This window comes from Ranitomeya variabilis, chromosome 7 (genome assembly GCF_051348905.1).
Source record: "Ranitomeya variabilis isolate aRanVar5 chromosome 7, aRanVar5.hap1, whole genome shotgun sequence".
Taxonomy (NCBI): domain Eukaryota; kingdom Metazoa; phylum Chordata; class Amphibia; order Anura; family Dendrobatidae; genus Ranitomeya; species Ranitomeya variabilis.
Window position 1 is genome coordinate 62,711,278 of NC_135238.1, and position 24,093 is coordinate 62,735,370.

At 44.9% G+C, this 24,093-nt stretch overlaps 1 protein-coding gene across 10 annotated transcripts in view; it reads right to left on the reverse strand.

The window, feature by feature from the left end:
- Window positions 1-24,093, reverse strand: part of CLEC16A (C-type lectin domain containing 16A) — a 265,133-nt gene that overhangs the window by 233,467 nt on the left and 7,573 nt on the right. For all 10 annotated transcript variants that reach the window (XR_013218206.1, XR_013218207.1, XM_077275189.1 and 7 more), the window contains exons 2-5: window positions 8,776-8,904; window positions 8,140-8,273; window positions 7,033-7,181; window positions 1,228-1,333 (exon numbers count right to left, since the gene is read on the reverse strand). Coding sequence is in view for 8 of the 10 variants with exons in the window: in XM_077275189.1 (XP_077131304.1) it covers window positions 1,228-1,333; window positions 7,033-7,181; window positions 8,140-8,273; window positions 8,776-8,904 (518 nt within the window). In the remaining 2 variants the exon portion in view is untranslated. The remainder of the gene's footprint in view (window positions 1-1,227; window positions 1,334-7,032; window positions 7,182-8,139; window positions 8,274-8,775; window positions 8,905-24,093) is intronic.

The following is a 24,093-nucleotide window of genomic DNA, read 5'->3' on the forward strand; positions in this document are numbered from 1 at the left end:
GCGATTTCTGAATGTGGCGATACCAAATATGTGTAGGTTTGATTTTTTTTTTATTGATTTATTTTGATTGGGGTGAAAGGGGGGTGATTTAAACTTTTAGATATTTTTTTATGTATTTTTTTTTAAACTTTTTTTCTTTACTTTTGCCATGCTTCTATAGCCTCCATGGGAGGCTAGAAGCAGGCACAATGCGATCGGCTCTGCTACATAACAGCGATCATCAGATCGCTGCTATGTAGCAGAAAATCAGGTGTGCTGTGAGCGCCGACCACAGGGTGGCGCTCACAGCTGCTGGGGATCAGTAACCATAGAGGTCTCAAGGACCTCTATGGTTACTATTCTGCAGCATCGCCGACCTCCGATCATGTGACGGGGGTCGGCGATGCCATCATTTCCGGCCGCCCGGCCGGATGCGGTAGTTAAATGCCGCTGTCTGCGTTTGACAGCAGCATTTAACTAGTTAATAGGCGCGGGCAGATCGCGATTCTGCCCACGCCTATTACAGGCACATGTCAGCTGTTCAAAACAGCTGACATGTCCCGGCTTTGATGCGGGCTCACCGCAGGAGCCCGCATCAAAGCGGGGCTTCTGACCTCGGACGTACTATCCTGTCCGAGGTCAGAAAGGGGTTAAAATTACTGATATGTGAAAATAGTGAACAAAGCTTGACCTATATGTGAACAATAACTGACCAACTCAATCGCCTGAGCAAAGTAACAATGTCTGTCAACTCAATGCTCTACCAATGCCGTAGCTTAGGTATCCATGGTTACGACCACTCATATAGTGATGTTTACTTAGTTGTTAGTGGTCGTAACCATGGATACATAAGCTACTGCAATTTCCTGCACATAGGGTAAGTGACAGCTAATCGGAAGAACTATACTACATTTCTATTTATTTATTCTAGGTCTAGCTATTTGCTGATATTATTACTACACTTTCTATATATTGGGATAGGATCTTGGAGATGGGAATAGCCCATTAAGGACAGGTTGATCATGGGATGACTTAGACAGGTCTATGGCAAGCAGTGTCCCTAATGGCAAAATATTTTGATGTTCCTACCAATAATTAAAAATTGATGGTGAGAGTCAAGTCAAGGTTATTGAGTTGGGTGTTTTAGTGACCCATGTAGCCCCAGAATCGTCTCAGTCATGCAGGATTATTATTTCACCCCAGCCATTTGTGTAGTGACCCTCACCCAACTAGATAAATCATTCTTACCTTTGTATATATTTAACGTGATGTTCCTGACGGCCACTCGCACCATGTGCTCCGGGTGGTTAAAGAACTTAATGGCTTCAGTGTAAAGAGCAAAATCATTGGTGTGCTGGAGAGGAAAAAGCAAACATCACAGATGGGTCAACGAACATGCTGAGAAATGTAACTGGAAGAAAAATACTATAAAATCAATATATAAATCATGCAAAACACAAACACATTATGTACATAGAACATAATAAAAAAACAACTTCGCAATTAGTCTTGTGTGTTTCCAATGTAGTGATGAGAGAACCCGTGGATGTTCTGGATCGCCGAGTTTGCTCAGGCTTTTTAAAAAAAGTCAGGTTTGGGACTTGAACTTGCCCCCGAACCCCATATAGGAGTGAAAGGGGACAAGAACTTCAGTGCTGTAAATTGGTTGGAATAAGAGCTATGGGGCTGCAAAAGGGGGATAAGAGCAGGACAATTGTCCTGAAGACAAAAGTGGATGGTAAAATAGGAAGTAAATGAATAACATTTAGATTTATAAACAGAGCCATCAGACACTGAGGCTTGCTACCGCCAGTGCAGTTAAAAACGTCACCCACAGAGCATGGGGCACAGTCCCCCTACAGAAGGAGCTTACAAATGTCACCCACAGAGCATGGGGCACAGTCCCCCTACAGAAGGAGCTTACAAATGTCCCCCACAGAGCATGGGGCACAGTCCCCCTACAGAAGGAGCTTACAAATGTCACCCACAGAGCATGGGGCACAGTCCCCCTACAGAAGGAGCTTACAAATGTCACCCACAGAGCATGGGGCACAGTCCCCCTACAGAAGGAGCTTACAAATGTCACCCACAGAGCATGGGGCACAGTCCCCCTACAGAAGGAGCTTACAAATGTCACCCACAGAGCATGGGGCACAGTCCCCCTACAGAAGGAGCTTACAAATGTCACCCACAGAGCATGGGGCACAGTCCCCCTACAGAAGGAGCTTACAAATGTCACCCACAGAGCATGGGGCACAGTCCCCCTACAGAAGGAGCTTACAAATGTCCCCCACAGCGCATGGGGCACAGTCCCCCTACAGAAGGAGCTTACAAATGTCACCCACAGAGCATGGGGCACAGTCCCCCTACAGAAGGAGCTTACAAATGTCCCCCACAGAGCATGGGGCACAGTCCCCCTACAGAAGGAGCTTACAAATGTCACCCACAGAGCATGGGGCACAGTCCCCCTACAGAAGGAGCTTACAAATGTCACCCACAGAGCATGTGGCACAGTCCCCCTACAGAAGGAGCTTACAAATGTCACCCACAGAGCATGGGGCACAGTCCCCCTACAGAAGGAGCTTACAAATGTCACCCACAGAGCATGGGGCACAGTCCCCCTACAGAAGGAGCTTACAAATGTCACCCACAGAGCATGTGGCACAGTCCCCCTACAGAAGGAGCTTACAAATGTCACCCACAGAGCATGGGGCACAGTCCCCCTACAGAAGAAGCTTACAAATGTCACCCACAGAGCATGGGGCACAGTCCCCCTACAGAAGGAGCTTACAAATGTCACCCACAGAGCATGGGGCACAGTCCCCCTATAGAAGGAGCTTACAAATGTCACCCACAGAGCATGGGGCACAGTCGTCCCCCCCCCCCCAATGCTGCTGCCTTAGAGTCCCAGGGGCCCTAAGTGTCTCCCTTGAAAAAATTAGTGTTCAAAGTAGGCAACCAAATCTGAATACTTCAGCTAGGCATAATGGAATTGTTCTCCATTTCTATTTTCTTGCTAGTTCGAACTGTGGGGCCATGATTAAGAGGGGGACCAGGTAGAACACAAAGTGAAGGAACCTGAGGCGATCTCAAACCAACCACAGGAGTGGTTGCAGAGTACACCCAGGTAAAACAGAAAAAGGGTTCTATTCTGGAGAGGCAATGTTAGAAACGTGTGCCACATCCAAGGAAGGCAGTAGTCAAGAAAATTAACCACTTCTAAACTGAGTAAGCAGTTGATGTAGAGACAGAATAGTCATCCATGACAATTTAGAGGCTCTAATTGGAATGAGCAGTTAAATTTTTTAATGAGGTTTAGGACCGGCCACAAAGATAGAGTAAAATTATTTTTTAGGCACACTACTCGTACAGACATGGCTGCAGAGTAAACAGATGCTTTACATAACAGCAGCAGTGGGTTCTTCTAATCAGCTGCCTAGGACTCAGAAAATGAAAATGGTGGAGGCCCACAAAGCAGGAGAAGGCTGTAAGAAGAGAGCAAAGCGTTTTAAAGTTGCCTTTTCCTCAATTTGAAATGTGATTAAGAAATGGCAGTTAACAGGAACAATGGAGGTCAAGATAAGGTCTGGAAGACCAAGCAAAATGTCAATGAGAGCTGTTTGTAGGATTGCTACAGAGGCAAATCAGAACCTCCGCTTGACTGCAAAAGGTCTTTGGCCACAAAGATAAAAGGTATGTGAGGAGAAAAAAAGGCACAGAATTTCAGGAAAAGAACATCTCGCCAACCATTAAAGGGAATCTGTCACGTACTTTTTCGTATATAAGCTTCGGCCACCGCCATCAGGGGCTTATCTACAGCATTCTGTAATGTTGTAGATAAACCCCGGATGTAACCTGAAGATAAGAAAAGCAAGTTATGTTATACTCACCTGGGGGGGGGGGGCGGTCCAGTCCGATGGGCGTCGCGGCCTGGTTTTGGCACCTCCCATCTTCATGCGATGACGTGCTCTTCCTTGCTTCCTGTCGTGGCTCTGGCGCAGGCGTACTTTATCTGCCTTGTTGAGGGCAGCGCAAAGTACTGCAGTACGCAGACACTGGGCTTCTCGGACCTTTCCCGGTGCCTGCACACTGCAGTATTTTGCTCTGCCCTCAACAGGGCAGATAAAGTAAGCCTGCACAGGAGCCACGACAGGAAGCAAGGAGGATGATGACATCGAATGAAGATGGGAGGTGGCGGACCCGGAGCACGATGGCCATCGGACCAGATCACACCGGACTGACACTCCCCCCCCCCCCCCCCCCGCGTGAGTATAATCTAACTTGCTTTTCTTATCTTTCAGGTTACATTGGTGGCTTATCTACAACTTTACAGAATGCTGTAGATAAGCCCCTGATGGAGGTGGCTGAAGCTTATATACGAAAAAGTAAGTGGCAGATCACTTTACGCATGGGGGTGGATCAACCATGCTCTGGCGTTGTGTTGTAGCCAATGGCACAGGGAGCATTTCAAGGGTAGAGGGAAAAAATGGATTCAATGAAATCTCGAACATAACCATCTGTAAATAAAACTGAAGTTGAAAAGAGGATGGCTTCTACAAATGGATAATGATCCTACACACAAAATCACAAAATCCACAATAGTCTTCCTCAAAAGGCGCAAGCTGAAGGTTTTACAATGGCCCTCACAGTTCCTGATCTGAACAGAATTGAAAATCTGTGGCTACAACTCAAAATAGCAGAGTATGCAAGACGACCCAGGAATCTCACAGAACTGTAAGAATTTTCCAACGAAGAATGGATGAAAATCCCTCAAACAAGAATTGAAAGACTCTTGTCTGGCTACAAAAAGAGTTTACAAGCTGTGATACTTGCAAAAAGGGGGTGCTACCAGGTACTAACCATGCAGGGTGTCCAAACTTTTGCATTAGCCAGTGTTCCTTTTTTGTCATTTTTAAAAGGTAGAAGCTGAAAATACTTTTTTTATTTTACTTAAAATACAAAAAAAATGTGTCATCTCTAACTTTAGGCCTTTTAGAGATAACTTAATCTTCAACTTGCTTGACTGTTCACAATAACAGTAATTTTGACCAGGGGTGTAGATATATTTAATACACACACAAACATATACAGAATTCTGGCTTATATTGTGCCAAAAACTGACACACGTTCCCATGAGCCAGATATATTATACTACCAGTTCATCAAAAAGTTGGCGCCAGTTTTTATTTTATTTTTACAACAGATCGGCAAGCTTTTTGTAAAAGTGGGTGAAGCTTAGAGGAAAGAGGCCCGGCCTCACGTGACCCAACAAATTCCTTATGATTTATGTCAAAGCGGTAGCCTAAATTATTGCCTTTCTGTACTTCATCATTGGAGTACATTTTTGTCTCCAGGACATGGCAGTTGAAAGATGCGCCAAATCCGTGAACAGCGGCACAGCTCTATATAAATGTGGCACATTTTACTCCAGAGGACTCCCCATCAGAATGAGAATACAAAATCTTGTTGAATTGGCCCCCATGTTTTTGTTTTATGTACAATTTTTGCACTTCATTGGTCAATGTTAAAATTTTCCAGAAAAGGGAGTACCAGACTTATTAATGGCACGTGCCAATACGTTGGTTCTAAATTATGGAGTACTAGATGGTGGCCCGATTCTAACGCATCGGGTATTCTAGAATATGCATGTCCACGTAGTATATTGCCCAGCCACGTAGTATATTGCCCAGCCGCGTAGTATATTGCCCAGCCACGTAGTATATTGGCCAGCCACGTAGTATATTGGCCAGTCACGTAGTATATTGCCCAGCCACGTAGTATATTGCCCAGCCGCGTAGTATATTGCCCAGCCACGTAGTATATTGCCCAGCCACGTAGTATATTGCCCAGCCACGTATGTCACAGGTTAAAAAATAAAAAATAAACATATACTCACATTCCTAGGGCCCCTTGTAGTCCTGTCGCCTGTGTGCGGTGCATGCGGCAGCTTCCGGTCCCAGGGTTGGTATGAGCGCAGGACCTGTGATGACGTCGCGGTCACATGACCGTGACATCATGGCAGGTCCTTCTCGCATAGCATCCTTACATCGGAGTACGGAAGGTGAGAATAGCAGGTTTTTTTTTTGTTTTTTTTAATTATTATTTTTAACATTAGATATTTTTACTATTGATGCTGCATAGGCAGCATCAATAGTAAAAACTTGGTCACACAGGGTTAATAGCGGCGGTAACGGAGTGCGTAACCCGCGGCATAACGCGGTCCGTTACCGCTGGCATTAACCCTGTGTGAGCGGTGACTGACTGACTAGAGGGGAGTATGCGGGCACCGGGCACTGACTGCAGGGGAGTAGGGAGGGACTAATTGGACTGTGCCCGTCGCTGATTGGTCGCGGCAGCCATGACAGGCAGCTGGCGAAACCAATCAGCGACGCGGGATTTCCGGAAGTCGCAGACAGAGAGACGGAAGTACCCCTTAGACAAATATATATATATATATATATATATATATATATATATATATATATATATATATATATATATATATATATATATATATATATATATATATATATACACATACATACATATATACACATACATACATACATATAGTATCCAAGAGGAGTTGGTTATGGTCTGGATTTTTTCTTTTTCTTAACAGAGATTGGATTAAAAAAATGAAATTAAAAAAAACATAGGAATCATCAAGATTTTAATAAAATACAAAGAGAAGAGGATTTGAGTTCGAGTCCACTTTGCAGAAAATAAGAACTTGCTGCCCTCTTGTGGTGACGAGTTGTAATTCAGGCAGCAACAGCTACCCAAGTCCATGTTATTGTTAAAAAGCGAATAGAGTTGTAGTCATTAAATAAAAAATACAAGACAGATCTATATAAGCAATATGGCTATTGGTGGGTGGACATAATTTGGCCGTGTGATTTAACCATTACTGTGTTATGCGGAACTCCTGCCGGTGAACAGTCCTGCATAATTCTTGTACACTCACCTTAAATCATTACTTACCGTACATGCAGGAACTACTTGTTTCCTTTAAGCAGTAGAAAGGGGTTAATTTACTACTATGCTACTCACCTCATTGTAAAAGAAATGGACAGTATGGCTGTTGAGCTTTACAGAGAGAGTTTTCAGGAAGCAGATATAATAACCCATGATCTCCTCGTCAGAGAAATCAAACTTGTGCACAATGATGGAATTCACGTGATTGTTAGACAGCAGATAATCTGGTGGCAGAAAGAGAGGGAAGAGTTAATAATATCAATTTATTGGAGGATCAATAAAAATAAACAGCATAGAAATCATGTCTGTTACAATGCTATGCTGACAACTTCCATGTACTTGGCTTTCTAAGTCTAAAAATGTTCTGTGATGTTAAAATTAAATGTGATCTTCACTTTATAAAGTTAGGAGCAGATTTACTATAATCCCATCTGATTGTTAGATTTAGACTAGACAATCTTAAAATGCTCCACATTTAGCACAGTGGCTCGTTGTGGATAATGTTTAGACTGTCTGGTCTAAGTTTATACTACCCTATTAGTTGGCTTATTTTTAGACCCGTTTTTAGCCTGTTTTTTTGTATTTTAATTTTCAAAGGTAAGGGCGCTTCTGGTGCTTAAGAGGCCTTGCGAAGAATGTCAAGACTTCGAGTGAGTCTTAATTACTAGGCCTTACACATCATAAGGTTGTAAAGCTTAAAAAGTTCCTGCTAAGTGCGCCGCTCTGAAGCTGGGATTTGTATATTGTAATTTATGTGATGTGAGCGCACAAAGACGAGCATATATATACGTGAGATTTGTATAGCGCTGGCGATGCAGCCGGCTCTTGTACGCCATGTTATCACGCCCATAAGGGTATGATAACATGCCAAGTGGGCCGACTAGTCTAGAGACACTAAAGTCCCATCGCTTCGGAAGCCTAGCGCAACCGTGCTGCTGATAAGAACTGTCAATCTTCAGGAGCGCACCACCAGGGCTGGGCAGTCGGTAAGTCAAACCTCCGACTCCTCAATTTCGCTCAATGGGCTCGGACTCCGAGACTCCACAGCCCTGCGCACCACCCCGTGGAGCAGTAATATCTTTGGATTCCCCTATGAAACACCCTCCAATATTTCCACCTCTTTTGTTATGCAGACAGTACAATTATTACACACGATATTTCCCAGTGAAAATAGCAGCTTACATAAAGATGTTTCGTGATTTATGTTCTCAAACAACATGTTGAGGGTCTGAAGAAGCTGCCCGCACACGTAACGGCCGGATTTTTGTCGCAGAATGTTCAAGAAGAAGACGAACATGTTTTTCTCCAGAAAGAAGCTGCAAGATAAAAGGTTTACAAATAAGTAAATGGCAGTGTGAATGCCGGCAGAACACTGCTCAGGTAGTAGAGGTGTTAGCAAATGTCGGATGGATTGGGAATTACAGCAGCTAACACGTAGGATGTGCCACATAAGAGAGAACGGCAGCGTGTGCAGAAAAACGCAAATGGTACCGATTCTCCAGATTGGCAAGCGGTCAGACCCCGGGTACCCATGTACTGATAGCATACATGTACAGTCAGAGCACCCCGATAATGGGAAGTGCTTTACTAACACTAGAGAAAAACAGGATACTCTTTTGGCCGTCCCTTCTTAAGTCTGAGAACTCTACTAAAATCAGAATGCCTTCAGTAAAGAGACTGCAAGTTTCCCTTTACTGGTCCAACATTTATTAAATATTAAACCCAAAGTAAAATAAAAAGAGTAATTTGTATGTGGTCATGAAAACCATAGTGTTAGTGATAATGGAGGCGCCCACCCCGCAGCCATGGTGCACTTACTCAAACACGGAGCTGTCATTCTGATCTCCCCAGATAAGGATCTCGGTGATGGAACGGATGGTCTCCACCAGTAGATTGCGGTTCAGGTCAGTGACTGTAGTGTTCTTGGTTAACACATGATACATGTACCTAGAAAACAAAAATAAGACAGAGAGTAAGATGTGAAGTATCAGACACAGTCCATGGGCTCCATTCCCCTGGTAGGGACAGAGAGTGTCCTCATAGCCTCAGTAGCTAGCTCAGTACTGACTGCTGCATTGTTTCAAGCAGAAGCCAACAGCACAAGAAAGCATATACCAGGAAATATATACTACATTCATCTTAAAGAAAAAAATGTAATCTATCAGCAGGTTTTTGCTACCTTGAAAGCAGCATGATGCAGGGTGAGAGACCCCGATTCCAGCGATGTGTCATTTACTGAGCTGTTCGCTGTCATTTTGATATAATCACTGCTTTCTATCCATTCGTTTTCTGAATGCTGACCCCAGTATAACTGAACCAAACCAGTGATTGGCAGCTTTCTGTGTACACTGTGCATAGGCAACAAGTTGCCAGTGTTGGGGGCGGGGTTATACAGCGCTTATGAATATGGAGGACTACATGGCCGCAGGTTTACTAGTCCTCTAGTGATAAAATCACTGTTTTACCAGGAGGAGATTATCAAAACTACAGCAAGCAGCCCGGTAAATGACATCTCTGGGATCAGGACCTGTGTCTACATTATGCTGCTCTCAGATTAGGTGACAAATACCTGGTTACAGATTAACCAAATCCTAAATAGTGGCAAACAACAGAGGTGTGGACAACCTGTGTATCCCGCAGTGTGCACAGACCTTATACAGAGGAGTCTTTCATATAATATTGGTCCCTATGCCTTTACTAATACAACTGCTACTTGTAACTTTGATCTTGGTTCATAACTGCCCAAAATGACATTGATAGGACACGGAAGCATCTATAAACCTAATTTACTGAGTTTGACATATTAGGAATTTAATAAAACTAACATGTCAGGAGAGTTAACAAGTCATAATCTGGCGCCACTCACTTTCGCACCAGAAGAGAGGTGCAGATGACATTATAACTATGATGAGCGAACGTGCTGGGTTAAGGTGTTATCTGAGCATGCTCGTGTGCCGAGTGTCTTCGTCGTGCTCCAATAACATGTTTGAGTCGCTGCGGCTGCATGTCTCACGGCTGTTCAACATCCACGAAACATGAAGGGATTGCCTGTTAGGTAATTCCTGAGTGTGTTGCGACTGTCTAACAGCTGTGAGACATGTAGCCGCGGGGACTCAAACATAGTATTTGAGCTCAACGAAGACACTCGGCACACGAGCATGCTCAGATAACACCTTATCCCAGCACGTTCGCTAGTTATATCCTCACACTTGCACAATCGGCAGGAGTACTGCACACGACCTGTTTATTAGAAGAAAACTATGTGCATAAGACATGCGGATCATGCAGCCATCTCAGTGGGTGTGCGGGGTCATATCATCATTGGCAGCAGAAGTGAGCGGTGCCAGACGACCCCAGTATCCAGGGTGGTCCTAAATAACCAGGCAATTTTCAACAATTTTGTGCATTCATTGGTTTAACAAGCCCTTTTCCTGGGGGCTTCCAAAATTGTTTTTTGTAAATACAGTTGCTGGCAGGATAGCATGGTGAATGCAAACAGTGAGCAGACATACTGGCAGCCACGCGCCAACTAACCTCTCACACTTCTCTCAATGTTTTATTGCGTGCAGATCGGTCAGTGGCAGTCACATCTCTCACACCGGCTAGCAGAGCCGAAAACATCACACACTTCGTATTCAGCAAGCTGCGCTGCTTGCCAAAAGTTTGCGCTGGGGCGGAAAAACTCTCTATACGGGTCGTCCACCTTTTCTTACTGAAGTGCATGTATTTTTGTCATTGGGATTCCATTAACAATGTTGCATGGTTCGTCATCTCTCTTAATTAGCCAAGTTAAAAACTTGTAAAAGCCAAATGACGTAAAAAAAGGTTTTATGAAACTGAATAAAAAAAAGTTATTTATTTTTTGCCTCAAAAACACACATTTAAGAAAAGAAAAAAGAACCCCTTTAACCCTTCACTGACATCTGTCATACATGTTCCCGCAAACCGCCAACACAGTGATGGATGTTGTGAATTCTGCTTTTGGGCTCCCTCCGGTGGTTGTTAGTGGTAGTGCAGTGGTCTCTGGATTGTAGGCCAGGGCAGGTGTTTCTGCTTATTGCAGCTCTATTAGGTATTTAGGTTTGTAGGATCCATCAATCCCTGCCAGTTGTCCATTGTATCTTGGACGGATTGCATCTCTATCTGGCTCCACTACCCTGCTGTCTTTTCAGCTGATAAGTGCCTTGTTTTGGTTCTCTGTAGCACGCATGCAGTGTGCTTTTATGTGCAGTGCAATCTATTGTGTTTTTGTCCAGCTTGACTTGTTTGGATTTTTCTGTCATGCTGGTTTCTCTGGAGATGCAGATATACATCCTATGTCTTTAGTTTGATGTAGTATATAGTATTTTCTGCTGTGGAATTTTCTAGTGTTTTATTACTGACCGCTTAGAACTCTGTCCTATCCTTTCTATCTAGCTAGAAGGGCCTCATTTGCTAAACTCTGTTTTTCCTGCCTGTGTACGTATTTCCTCTTAAACTCACAGTCAATATTTGTGGGGGGCTGCCTATCCTTTGGGGCTCTGCTCTGAGGCAAGATAGGATTTCCCATTTCCATCTTTAGGGGTATTTAGTCCTCCGGCTGTGTCGAGGTGTCTAGGCCTGGTTAGGTACATCCCACGGCTACTTCTAGTTGCAGTGTCAGTATTAGGATTGCGGTCAGTACAGGTACCACCTACTCCAGAGATAGTCACATGCGGCTCCAGGGTCACCGGATCATAACAGTACAACTGGCCAACAATGAGTTAAATGCATCTCAGAAGAAGGGAAGAAAAGTCCTGAGCCATTTTTTTTCTGCAGTCTGTTTTGTCTTTCCTTCCCTCTTTTCCTCTGGGTGACTGAGGAGCTGTGTGCTAGCTAGCTGCTAGGGTACAGGGTATTACCGATTATATTGTTCAGACTCCGGTTTTAGAGCCTAAGATTCCTACTCCTGAGTTATTTTTTGGGGACAGGTCTAAATTTTTGAGTTTTAAAAATAGCTGTAAACTGTTTTTTGCTCTGAAACCTCGTTCTTCTGGTGATCCCATTCAGCAGGTTAAAATAGTCATCTCCCTGCTGCGTGGCGATCCTCAGGATTGGGCATTTTCCCTGGAATCTGGGAATCCTGCCTTGCTTAATGTAGAAGCCTTCTTTCAGGCTCTAGGGTTATTATATGATGAACCAAATTCTGTGGATCATGCTGAGAAGACCTTGCTGACCCTGTTTCAGGGTCAAGAAGCGGCAGAATTGTATTGTCAGAAATTTAGAAAATGGTCTGTGCTGACTAAGTGGAATGAGGATGCTTTGGCGGCAATTTTCAGAAAGGGTCTTTCTGAATCTGTTAAAGATGTTATGGTGGAGTTTCCCATGCCTATTGGTCTGAGCGGTTCTATGTCTCTGGCCATTCAGATTGATCGGCGCCTGCGTGAGCGCAGAGTTGTGCGCGCTGTGGCGTTGTCCTCAGAGCAGATACCTGAGCCTATGCAGTGCGATAGGATTCTGTCTGGAGCTGAACGACGGGGATTCAGACATCACAATGGGTTGTGTTTTTACTGTGGCGATGCTTCCCATGTCATTTCGGTCTGCCCTAAGCGTATTAAGAGAATCGCTAGTTCAGTTACCATTGGTACCGTACAACCTAAATTTCTGTTATCTGTGACATTGATCTGCTCATTGTCGTCATTTTCTGTCATGGCGTTGTAGATTCTGGCGCCGCTTTGAATTTAATGGACTTTGAATTTGCCAGGCGTTGTGGTTTCCCCTTGCAGTCTTTGCAGAACCCTATTCCTTTAAGGGGCATTGATGCTACACCTTTGGCTAAGAATAAACCCCAGTTTTGGACACAGGTGACCATGTGCATGGCGCCAGCCCATCGGGAGGATTGTCGTTTTTTGGTGTTGCATAATTTGCATGATGCTATTGTGCTGGGTTTTCCATGGTTGCAGGTACATAATCCGGTGTTGGATTGGAAATCTATGTCTGTGACTAGTTGGGGTTGTCAGGGAGTCCATGGTGACGTTCCTTTGATGTCAATCTCCTCTTCCCCTCCTTCTGAAGTTCCAGAGTTCTTGTCTGATTTTCAGGATGTGTTCAATGAGCCCAAGTCCAGTTCCCTTCCACCGCATAGGGACTGTGATTGTGCTATTGACTTGATTCCAGGCTGTAAGTTTCCTAATGGCCGACTTTTCAACCTGTCGGTGCCTGAACATACCGCTATGCGGAGTTATATTAAGGAGTCTTTGGAGAAAGGGCATATTCGGCCATCGTCTTCACCATTGGGAGCGGGATTTTTTTTTGTTGCCAAGAAGGATGGCTCCTTGAGACCTTGTATTGATTATCGCCTCTTGAATAAGATCACGGTCAAATTCCAATACCCTTTGCCTTTGCTTTCTGATTTGTTTGCTAGGATTAAGGGGGCTAGTTGGTTTACTAAGATTGACCTTCGAGGGGCATATAATCTTATTCGTATTAAGCAGGGTGACGAATGGAAAACTGCGTTTAATACGCCCGAGGGCCATTTTGAATACCTTGTGATGCCATTCGGGCTCTCTAATGCTCCATCTGTTTTTCAGTCCTTCATGCATGATATCTTCCGGAATTATCTTGATAAATTCATGATTGTATATTTGGATGACATTTTGATTTTTTCCAATGATTGGGAGTCTCATGTGAAACAGGTCAGGATGGTTTTTCAGATCCTTCATGACAATGCTTTGTTTGTGAAGGGGTCTAAGTGTCTTTTTGGAGTGCAGAAGGTATCTTTTTTGGGCTTTATTTTTTCTCCCTCATCTATGGAGATGGATCCGGTTAAGGTTCAGGCCATTCATGATTGGATTCAGCCCACGTCCGTGAAGAGTCTTCAGAAATTTTTGGGCTTTGCTAATTTTTATCGCCGTTTCATTGCTATCTTCTCCAGTGTGGTTAAACCCCTGACCGATTTGACGAAGAAAGGCGCTGATGTGACGAATTGGTCCTCTGCGGCCGTCTCTGCCTTTCAGGAGCTTAAACGCCGATTTACTTCTGCTCCGGTGTTGCGTCAGCCAGATGTTTCTCTTCCATTTCAGGTTGAGGTTGACGCTTCTGAGATTGGGGCAGGGGCCGTTTTGTCTCAGAGGAATTCTGATGGTTCCTTGATGAAACCATGTGCCTTCTTTTCCCGAAAGTTTTCGCCTGCTGAACGTAATTATGATGTCGGCAATCGGGAATTGTTGGCTATGAAGTGGGCGTTTGAGGAATGGCGACATTGGCTTGAGGGAGCCAAGCATCGCATTGTGGTTTTGACCGATCATAAAAATCTGATTTACCTCGAGTCTGCCAAGCGGCTGAATCCTAGACAGGCTCGATGGTCTTTATTTTTCTCCCGTTTTGATTTTGTGGTCTCGTATCTTCCGGGTTCTAAGAATATTAAAGCTGATGCCCTCTCTAGGAGCTTTTTGCCTGATTCTCCGGAGGTCCTTGAACCGGTCGGCATTCTAAAGGAAGGGGTGGTCCTTTCTGCCATCTCCCCTGATCTACGACGGGTCCTTCAGGAATTTCAGGCTGACAAACCTGACCTCTGTCCAGTGAGGAAACTGTTCGTTCCTGATAAATGGACTAGTAGGGTGATTTCGGAGGTTCATTGTTCCGTGTTGGCTGGTCATCCTGGTATTTTTGGTACCAGAGATTTGGTTGGTAGGTCTTTTTGGTGGCCTTCTTTGTCGTGGGATGTGCGTTCTTTTGTGCAGTCCTGTGGGACTTGTGCGCGGGCTAAGCCTTGTTGTTCCCGCGCTAGTGGGTTGCTTTTGCCTTTGCTGGTCCCCGAGAGGCCTTGGACGCATATTTCTATGGATTTTATTTCAGACCTTCCGGTTTCCCAGAGGATGTCAGTTATCTGGGTGGTTTGTGACCGGTTTTCTAAGATGGTTCATTTGGTGCCTTTGCCCAAGTTGCCTTCCTCTTCTGATTTGGTTCCATTGTTTTTTCAGCATGTGGTTCGTTTGCATGGTATTCCGGAGAATATTGTGTCCGACAGAGGTTCCCAGTTTGTTTCTAGGTTTTGGCGAGCCTTTTGTGCTAGGCTGGGCATTGATTTGTCTTTTTCTTCCGCATTTCATCCTCAGACAAATGGCCAAACCGAGCGAACCAACCAGACTTTGGAAACTTATTTGAGATGCTTCGTGTCTGCTGATCAGGATGATTGGGTGGCTTTCTTGCCATTGGCCAAGTTTGCCCTTAATAATCGGGCTAGTTCGGCCACCTTGGTTTCGCCTTTTTTTTGTAATTTTGGTTTTCATCCTCGTTTTTCTTCAGGGCAGGTTGTGCCTTCTGATTGTCCTGGTGTGGATTCTGTGGTGGACAGGTTGCAGCAAATTTGGGCTCATGTGGTGGACAATTTGGTGTTGTCTCAGGAGGAGGCGCAACGTTTTGCTAATTGTCGTCGGTGTGTTGGTTCCCGGCTTCGGGTTGGGGATTTGGTCTGGTTGTCTTCTCGTCATGTTCCTATGAAGGTTTCTTCCCCTAAGTTTAAGCCTCGGTTTATTGGTCCTTATAGGATTTCTGAGATTATCAATCCAGTGTCTTTTCGTTTGGCCCTTCCGGCATCTTTTGCTATCCATAATGTTTTCCATAGATCTTTATTGCGGAAATATGTGGTGCCCTGTTATGACCTGGTGGTAACGGAGCAGCACTGATATGACCTGGTGGGAACGAAGCAGCACTGATATGACCTGGTGGGTACGGAGCAGCACTGAAATGACCTGGTGGGTACGGAGCAGCACTGAAATGACCTGGTGGGTACGGAGCAACACTGATATGACCTGGTGGGTACGGAGCAGCACTGATATGACCTGGTGGGTAAAATAGATCATGAACAAGCTCTGAGGAGGTGGTAGCTTTACTGACCGCAATACCTAACACAAACACTATAAATAGCCGTGGGACGTTCCTGTCACTCCCTAGACGCTTCTTCGCAGCCTAAGAACTAACTACCCCTAAAGATGGAAATAGAAAACTCTCGCCTCAGAGAAATTCCCCAAAGGAAAGATAGCCCCCCCACATATATTGGCTGTGAGTGGAGAGGGAAATGACAAACGCAGGGATAAAAACAGATTTTAGCAAAGGAGGCCAACTCTGACTAGATAGACAGAAATAGGAAAGGGAACTGTGCGGTCAGTATATAGAACCTAAAAATCCACGCAGAGATTACAAAAATAACCTCCACACCGACTCACGGTGTGGAGGGGCAACTCTGCTTCCTCAGAGCTTCCAGCTAGCCTGAATGTTTCATAATGACAAGCTGGACAAAAAGAGACATAACTTTAAACTGAACAGTAAGTACAAGAACTAGCAAGAACCATACCTCCCAACTTTTGAAGATGGGAAAGAGGGACAAAGTTTGCGGCGCGCAAATTTTAGGCCACGCCTCTGACCACACCCATTCATAATTAGTCACACCCATATCCACGTCCCAAGCACACCCATTTAGCACTGCTGATCACACTGTTTCATATACAATAGTTATAAACAAAAAAATATGGCCACACAGTGCTCCATACTGTATAATGGCCACACATGAGGCTCCATACTGTATAATGAACACACATGACGCTCCATACTGTATAATGACCGCATGCATACTGTATAATGGCCGCACATGATGCTCCATACTGTATAATGACCGCACATGATGCTCCATACTGTATAATGACCGCACATGATGCTCCATACTGTATAATGGCCGCACATGATGCTCCATACTGTATAATGACCGCACATGATGCTCCATACTGTATAATGACCGCATGCATACTGTATAATGGCCGCACATGATGCTCCATACTGTATAATGAAAGCACATGATGCTCCATACTGTATAATGACCGCACATGATGCTCCATATTGTATAATGACCGCACATGATGCTCCATACTGTATACTGGCTGCACATGATGCTCCATACTGTATAATGACCGCACATGATGCTCCATATTGTATAATGACCGCACATGATGCTCCATACTGTATACTGGCTGCACATGATGCTCCATACTGTATAATGAACACACATGATGCTCCATACTGTATAATGGCCGCACATGATGCTCCATATTGTATAATGACCGCACATGATGCTCCATACTGTATACTGGCTGCACATGATGCTCCATACTGTATAATGACCGCACATGATGCTCCATATTGTATAATGACCGCACATGATGCTCCATACTGTATACTGGCTGCACATGATGCTCCATACTGTATAATGAACACACATGATGCTCCATACTGTATAATGGCCACACATGATGCTCCATATTGTATAATGACCGCACATGATGCTCCATACTGTATAATGACCGCACATGATGCTCCATACTGTATAATGACCGCACATGATGCTCCATACTGTATAATGACCGCACATGATGCTCCATATTGTATAATGACCGCACATGATGCTCCATACTGTATAATGACTGCACATGATGCTCCATATTGTATAATGACCACACATGATGCTCCATACTGTATACTGGCTGCACATGATGCTCCATATTGTATAATGACCGCACATGATGCTCCATACTGTATAATGACTGCACATGATGCTCCATACTGTATAATGACCCCACATGATGCTCCATACTGTATTATGGCCACAGTTCTCCATACTGTATAATGACATACAGGCACGCAGCTCACACACATGCAGCATCACACACACAGTATCACACATACACACGCAGCATCACAAACGCAGCTCACAAACACATGCAGCTTTGACACAAATGCATCACACATGCAGCCATCACACACACACACAGCCATCACACACACACGCAGTCATCACACACACACACGCAGCCATCACACACACACACGCAGCCATCACACACACACACACAGCCATCACACACACACGCAGTCATCACACACACACGCAGTCATCACACACACGCAGCCATCACACACACGCAGCCATCACACACACACACGCAGCCATCACACACACATGCAGCCATCACACACACACACACGCAGCCATCACACACACACACACGCAGCCATCACACACACACGCAGCCATCACACACACACACACGCAGCCATCACACACATGCAGCCATCACACACACACGCAGCCATCACACACACACGCAGCCATCACACACACACACACACACGCAGCCATCACACACACACACACGCAGCCATCACACACATGCAGCCATCACACACACCCACGCAGCCATCACACACACACACACACACACACATGCAGCCATCACACACACACACACGCAGCCATCACACACATGCAGCCATCACACACACACGCAGCCATCACACACATGCAGCCATCACACACACACGCAGCCATCACACACACACGCAGCCATCACACACACACACAAACGCAGCCATCACACACACGCAGCCATCACACACATGCAGCCATCACACACACCCAGCCATCACACACACACACACCCAGCCATCACACACACACACCCAGCCATCACACACACACACTCAGCCATCACACACACACACACCCAGCCATCACACACACACACCCAGCCATCACACACACACACCCAGCCATCACACACACCCAGCCATCACACACACCAGATACCTCATACACACATGACACACACACAAATGCAGCATCACACATCTCACACACACACACACATCACACACACACACAATCTCCTCTGTGGTGCAGGGGCGGCTGATCTGTCCATGTGCAGCTCTTCAGTTTCTCCGGCTGCTCACAGCTCTGCACTGTCCCGGCACCTCCCCCGTCTCTCCTTCTCTGCCGGGATAGCAGCTAAGAGCAGGAGACGCCAGAGCTCTGTGCACACACCTCAGGTAGTGAGTCGCTGACCTCTCATCTTGATCGCTGCTGGCTCTCTTCCTCAGCGTGGCAGCGCCGCACACACAGGGGGCGGGGGCGGGGGCGGGGGAGGGATCGGTCGGGAGGAGACCCAGCATGTATAAGGAAAAAAACAGCCACAAACCTAATCGGGCTCTCTCTACGTCCCGGAAGTGGGCGGGGCTTCACCGGCGGCCGCAAATTCGGGATTTTAAATGCCCGAAGCGGGACAGCGGGACCCCGGTGCCAAAGCGGGACTGTCACGCTGAAACCGGGACGGTTGGGAGGTATTTTATCTTATGCTGACATGGACAGGCCATCAGAGAAATCCAAGGAGAAGACTGAGTCTAACCTAGAAGAACATTGACAGCTGGCATGAATTACAGGCCAGAGCCCTGTTAAATACCAAGGCCAAGGGAGCCGATTAGTGAAGTCAGCTGCCAGGCCAAACTCCAGGAGCAGCAGTTCCACTCAAACCCACCAGAGGGAGCCCAAGGGCAGAACTCCCAAAAGTATCATTCACAACCACAGGAGGGAGCCCAAGAACGGAATTCACAACAGTGCCCGTTCTTCCCTCTGTTGATCCTCCGGCTCCTGTGTTGGTTGATGGGGAGTTGGAGTATGTGGTTGAGAAGATTTTGGATTCTCGTTTTTCGAGACGGAAGCTTCAGTACCTTGTCAAATGGAAAAGTTACGGCCAGGAGGATAATTCTTGGGTTTTTGCCACTGATGTCCATGCTGCTGATTTGGTTCGGGCCTTTTATCTGGCTCGTCCTGATCGGCCTGGGGGCTCTGGTGAGGGTTCGGTGACCCCTCTTCAAGGGGGGGGTACTGTTGTGAATTCTGCTTTTGGGCTCCCTCCGGTGGTTGTTAGTGGTAGTGCAGTGGTTTCTGGATTGTAGGCCAGGGCAGGTGTTTCTGCTTATTGCAGCTCTATTAGGTATTTAGGTTTGTAGGATCCATCAATCCCTGCCAGTTGTCCATTGTATCTTGGAGGGATTGCATCTCTATCTGGCTCCACTACCCTGCTGTCTTTTCAGCTAAGATAAGTGCCTTGTTTTGGTTCTCTGTAGCACGCATGCAGTGTGCTTTTATGTGCAGTGCAATCTATTGTGTTTTTGTCCAGCTTGACTTGTTTGGATTTTTCTGTCATGCTGGTTTCTCTGGAGATGCAGATATACATCCTATGTCTTTAGTTTGATGTAGTATATAGTATTTTCTGCTGTGGAATTTTCTAGTGTTTTATTACTGACCGCTTAGAACTCTGTCCTATCCTTTCTATCTAGCTAGAAGGGCCTCATTTGCTAAACTCTGTTTTTCCTGCCTGTGTACGTATTTCCTCTTAAACTCACAGTCAATATTTGTGGGGGGCTGCCTATCCTTTGGGGCTCTGCTCTGAGGCAAGATAGGATTTCCCATTTCCATCTTTAGGGGTATTTAGTCCTCCGGCTGTGTCGAGGTGTCTAGGCCTGGTTAGGTACATCCCACGGCTACTTCTAGTTGCGGTGTCAGTATTAGGATTGCGGTCAGTACAGGTACCACCTACTCCAGAGATAGTCTCATGCGGCTCCAGGGTCACCGGATCATAACAGATGGAGCCAGAATCATCTGCATCAACTTAAGTATTCTAGTTGATACTGTGTTGCAATGGCTGCATGTGTGGTAGCACTAGAGTTCCAAAAGCCAAAGTGTGCACCTTTCCTTCGGTGCCATACTGTGAGCCAAACACTAGATTCCTATCAGGTATGAAAGAAAATGAGTAAGAAGGGGGGGACATTTGTCTCACTAGCCTTTGAGAAAATGAAACATTTGATGCTAAAGCAACATTTCAGCTGAAATAATATAATTTTTCATTTTTACATTACACGTTGCATTAATTACTTTAAAGCACCTGATATATATTAGGACCTGTCAAAGTCACTTCAAGAGAGAATAGGTCTATAAAAAATTTAGTTTTATTGATTAAAAAAATAGGAAAAATTGCTGCTAAATGTTTAACCCTTCTAACATCCTAAAAAATAAAACAAAAGTTTGAAATTTGAGAAGTGATGCTGATGTAAAAGACGTATGAGAAATGTTATTTTTTGACTATTTTGTATGATATTGTTTATATAAGCATACTAATTCAAAGTTTGAATATCGTAACCAAATTTTCAATATTTTTATGAACGCAAATATTATGGACTGAAATCTACCACTAGCATAAAGTACAATATGTCAGAAAATAAATAGAGTAAATGTGATTCGCTAGGATTGGCTTCTAAAGTTGATACCACATAAAAAGGACATATTAGATTTAATAAAACAGGGCTGTCAAGAAGGTAAAAAAAACTGGCTTTGGCAAAAAAGGGGTTAATGTGTATATAAAAAAAAAGTAAAAAAAATGTGTTTTTTAATTTGTAGTTCTCAAAATGGTTTATTCATGACTTATTTTTTTATTATGTGCTTAAGAACTGACAGGCAGGTAGTATCTGGCACAGAGAGGTCACTGACTGCTCCACATCAACAGAGCATCTATGCTTCTTCTATGCTGCCTTGTCTACAGCGCATGATTGTTGGCGTCATGCTGATTGACTGCTGGCTTCCTGCAGCTGGGCAGTGGGGAACTGGCTGTCAATCAGTATGACGTCAGCAATCATAACAGAGCAGAAAAGAAGCTGCTGCTCTGTCAACATAATGTCAGTGGAAGGCACAGAATCACTAGCAGGAGCAGTCCAAGACTGAGTTGTGCCAGCAGAGATCTACACCGGGCAGAACATGGAGGAGGTTAGCAACCACCTGTCTGTTAGTTCTTACGCCTCTTTCACACTTCAGTTGTTTGGCGTCAGTCTAAATCTGCCATTTTCCTCAAAAAACGGATCCGTTTTTTTTTTCGACAGATCCGTTTTTTTCCTCATAGACTTGCATTAGCGACGGATTGTGACGGATGGTCGTCCGTTCCATCCGTCATGCGACGGATCCGTCAAAATTTGGCGGACGTCATCTAGACATTGACGGTCATTGCAACGTTTTTTGTCTGCGTTGAAATGGCGGATCGCGACGGATCCGTCGCTTCCGTCATTTCATAGAATGGCCACCTATGGGCGACGGATCCGTCGCGACCGTCATTTCGGCGGATCCGTCGCCCCAATCCGTTTTTTCAATTTTTTTCAATTGCGCATGCTCCAAAAAGTATATACAACCCCCGAGTAACGGATCCGTCAAAAAAAACGTTACATCCGTTTTTTCAACTATTGTGACGGATCCGTCGATCCGTCATTATGTCGGAAGTGACTGACGCCAAAAAACTGAAGTGTGAAAGAAGCCTTAGGCACATCGTAATAAAAAAGTGCTGATAGCTCCTTTACTTTTTTCATTTGGAAATTTACACTAAAATAAAGTATTAGAATTGGATCAGCAACTTGTTCTCAATGAATTTGGTACGATATAAGTCTCGGTTTACACTGCCGCTACAACTGTCGTGTTCTTTTTTTTTTTTTTTTCTTCATTACTTGTATTTCTTCTTTTATTATTTTTCATATTTTTTTTATATAACTTATTACCTATTAGGTCATAAAAGACCAGATGATTGTCAGATTTTGTAGCGACTACAACATACGCCCTGCTTTGTGCAGGATCAGCTCTGTAGCGGTAGGCACAATGAGATCAACGCTTTCAGACACTGAAGCAGAAATTAGGTTCCAACAAGGCTTCTCCAGGACTTTATTGTTGGTGTACAAAATAAATGTAAAGCCTTTATATTTGGGCAGAAAACACCACCAGCTCCACTGAGCACTAACTAGACATCAGCTTTACAGGTGGCAAACCACAAAGCACCCGAGTACCACCAATCGGAGACGGGGTATCTTAGACGGACACCTTCTGCCTCTTCAGTAGTTCTCCGGACAAACCATGGTCCACAGAGAAAACCAGAACAGGAAGAAAAACAAAAGACCTAGGTACCAAACCTATAAAAATCCAGGCCCAAAATCAGGAATTACCGCAGCCCTTGGGGAAATATAGCAATACCCAACCACTTGTTCAGACGCTGTCGCACAGCCTTCGATTCACTACATCGCTCATGTTAAGAGCAAATATGTAACAGGACAAGAATACATACAGATATACAGAAGACGAATTTAAATAATTATGTAATATATTGAATAAAATTGTGTATTCTATATCTGAATGTGCCTAAGGGCGAAAGTGCAAACCGTGGTTAAAAAAAAGTGTAATTATTTACAAACACTGTGTGAGGATTGAAATAACAATCCTCTACATCTTACAGCTTAACATACCGGATATAAAATCTGGTCTGAAAATACACTGAACTGCAGCCAACTTTGTGATTTTTTTTTTACTTTGTTGTTGATGTTTTCCTTTATGTTACATCTCCAGTATAATAACTATATAACCCGAATGTGAAGTAAACGTATTCTTCTGCCTCATTTCCATGTACATAACATGTAAAGGACATCACATACCATACACTCATCAGAGACAACCAGATAGCAGCAGGGCAAGAAAAGTCACACTATACCTTACAGAAGGCCTTTCAGACGTGTGTGTTGTCTAGCCACATTTTCCATGGATAGATCTGTACCCATTATAGTCTATGGTAGGGGCAGAAAATTAATTTTCTGAAGGGGCACATGAGGTCCCGTGACTGCTGGAGGCCAAACCAATAGGCTGAAATTAATTCTGCTCAATATTAATATTAATTGAATCACTTAATATTGAGCAGAAGTATACTGACATCCCCCTATATATCATATGAGCCTGCACATAGCCTCCTAGATATAGCACGAGCCCCCACGTAGCCTCCTAGATACAGCGTGAGCCCCCAAGTAGTCTCCTAGATACAGCGTGAGCCCCCACGTAGCCTCCTAGATTCAGCGTGAGCCCCCAAGTAGTCTCCTAGATACAGCACGAGCCCCCACGTAGCCTCCTAGATTCAGCGTGAGCCCCCACGTAGCCTCCTAGATACAGCGTGAGCCCCCACGTAGCCTCACAGATACAGCGTGAGTCCCCACGCAGCCTCACAGATACAGCGTGAGTCCCCACGCAGCCTCAGATACAGCGTGAGCCCCCACGTAGCATCCTAGATACAGCACAAGCCCCCACGTAGCCTCCTAGATACAGCACGAGCCCCCATGTAGCCTCACAGATACAGCGTGAGTCCCCACGCAGCCTCACAGATACAGCTTGAGCCCCCAAGTAGCCTCCTAGATACAGCGTGAGCCCCCACGTAGCCTCCTAGATACAGCGTGAGCCCCCACGTAGCCTCCTAGATACAGCGTGAGCCCCCACGTAGCCTC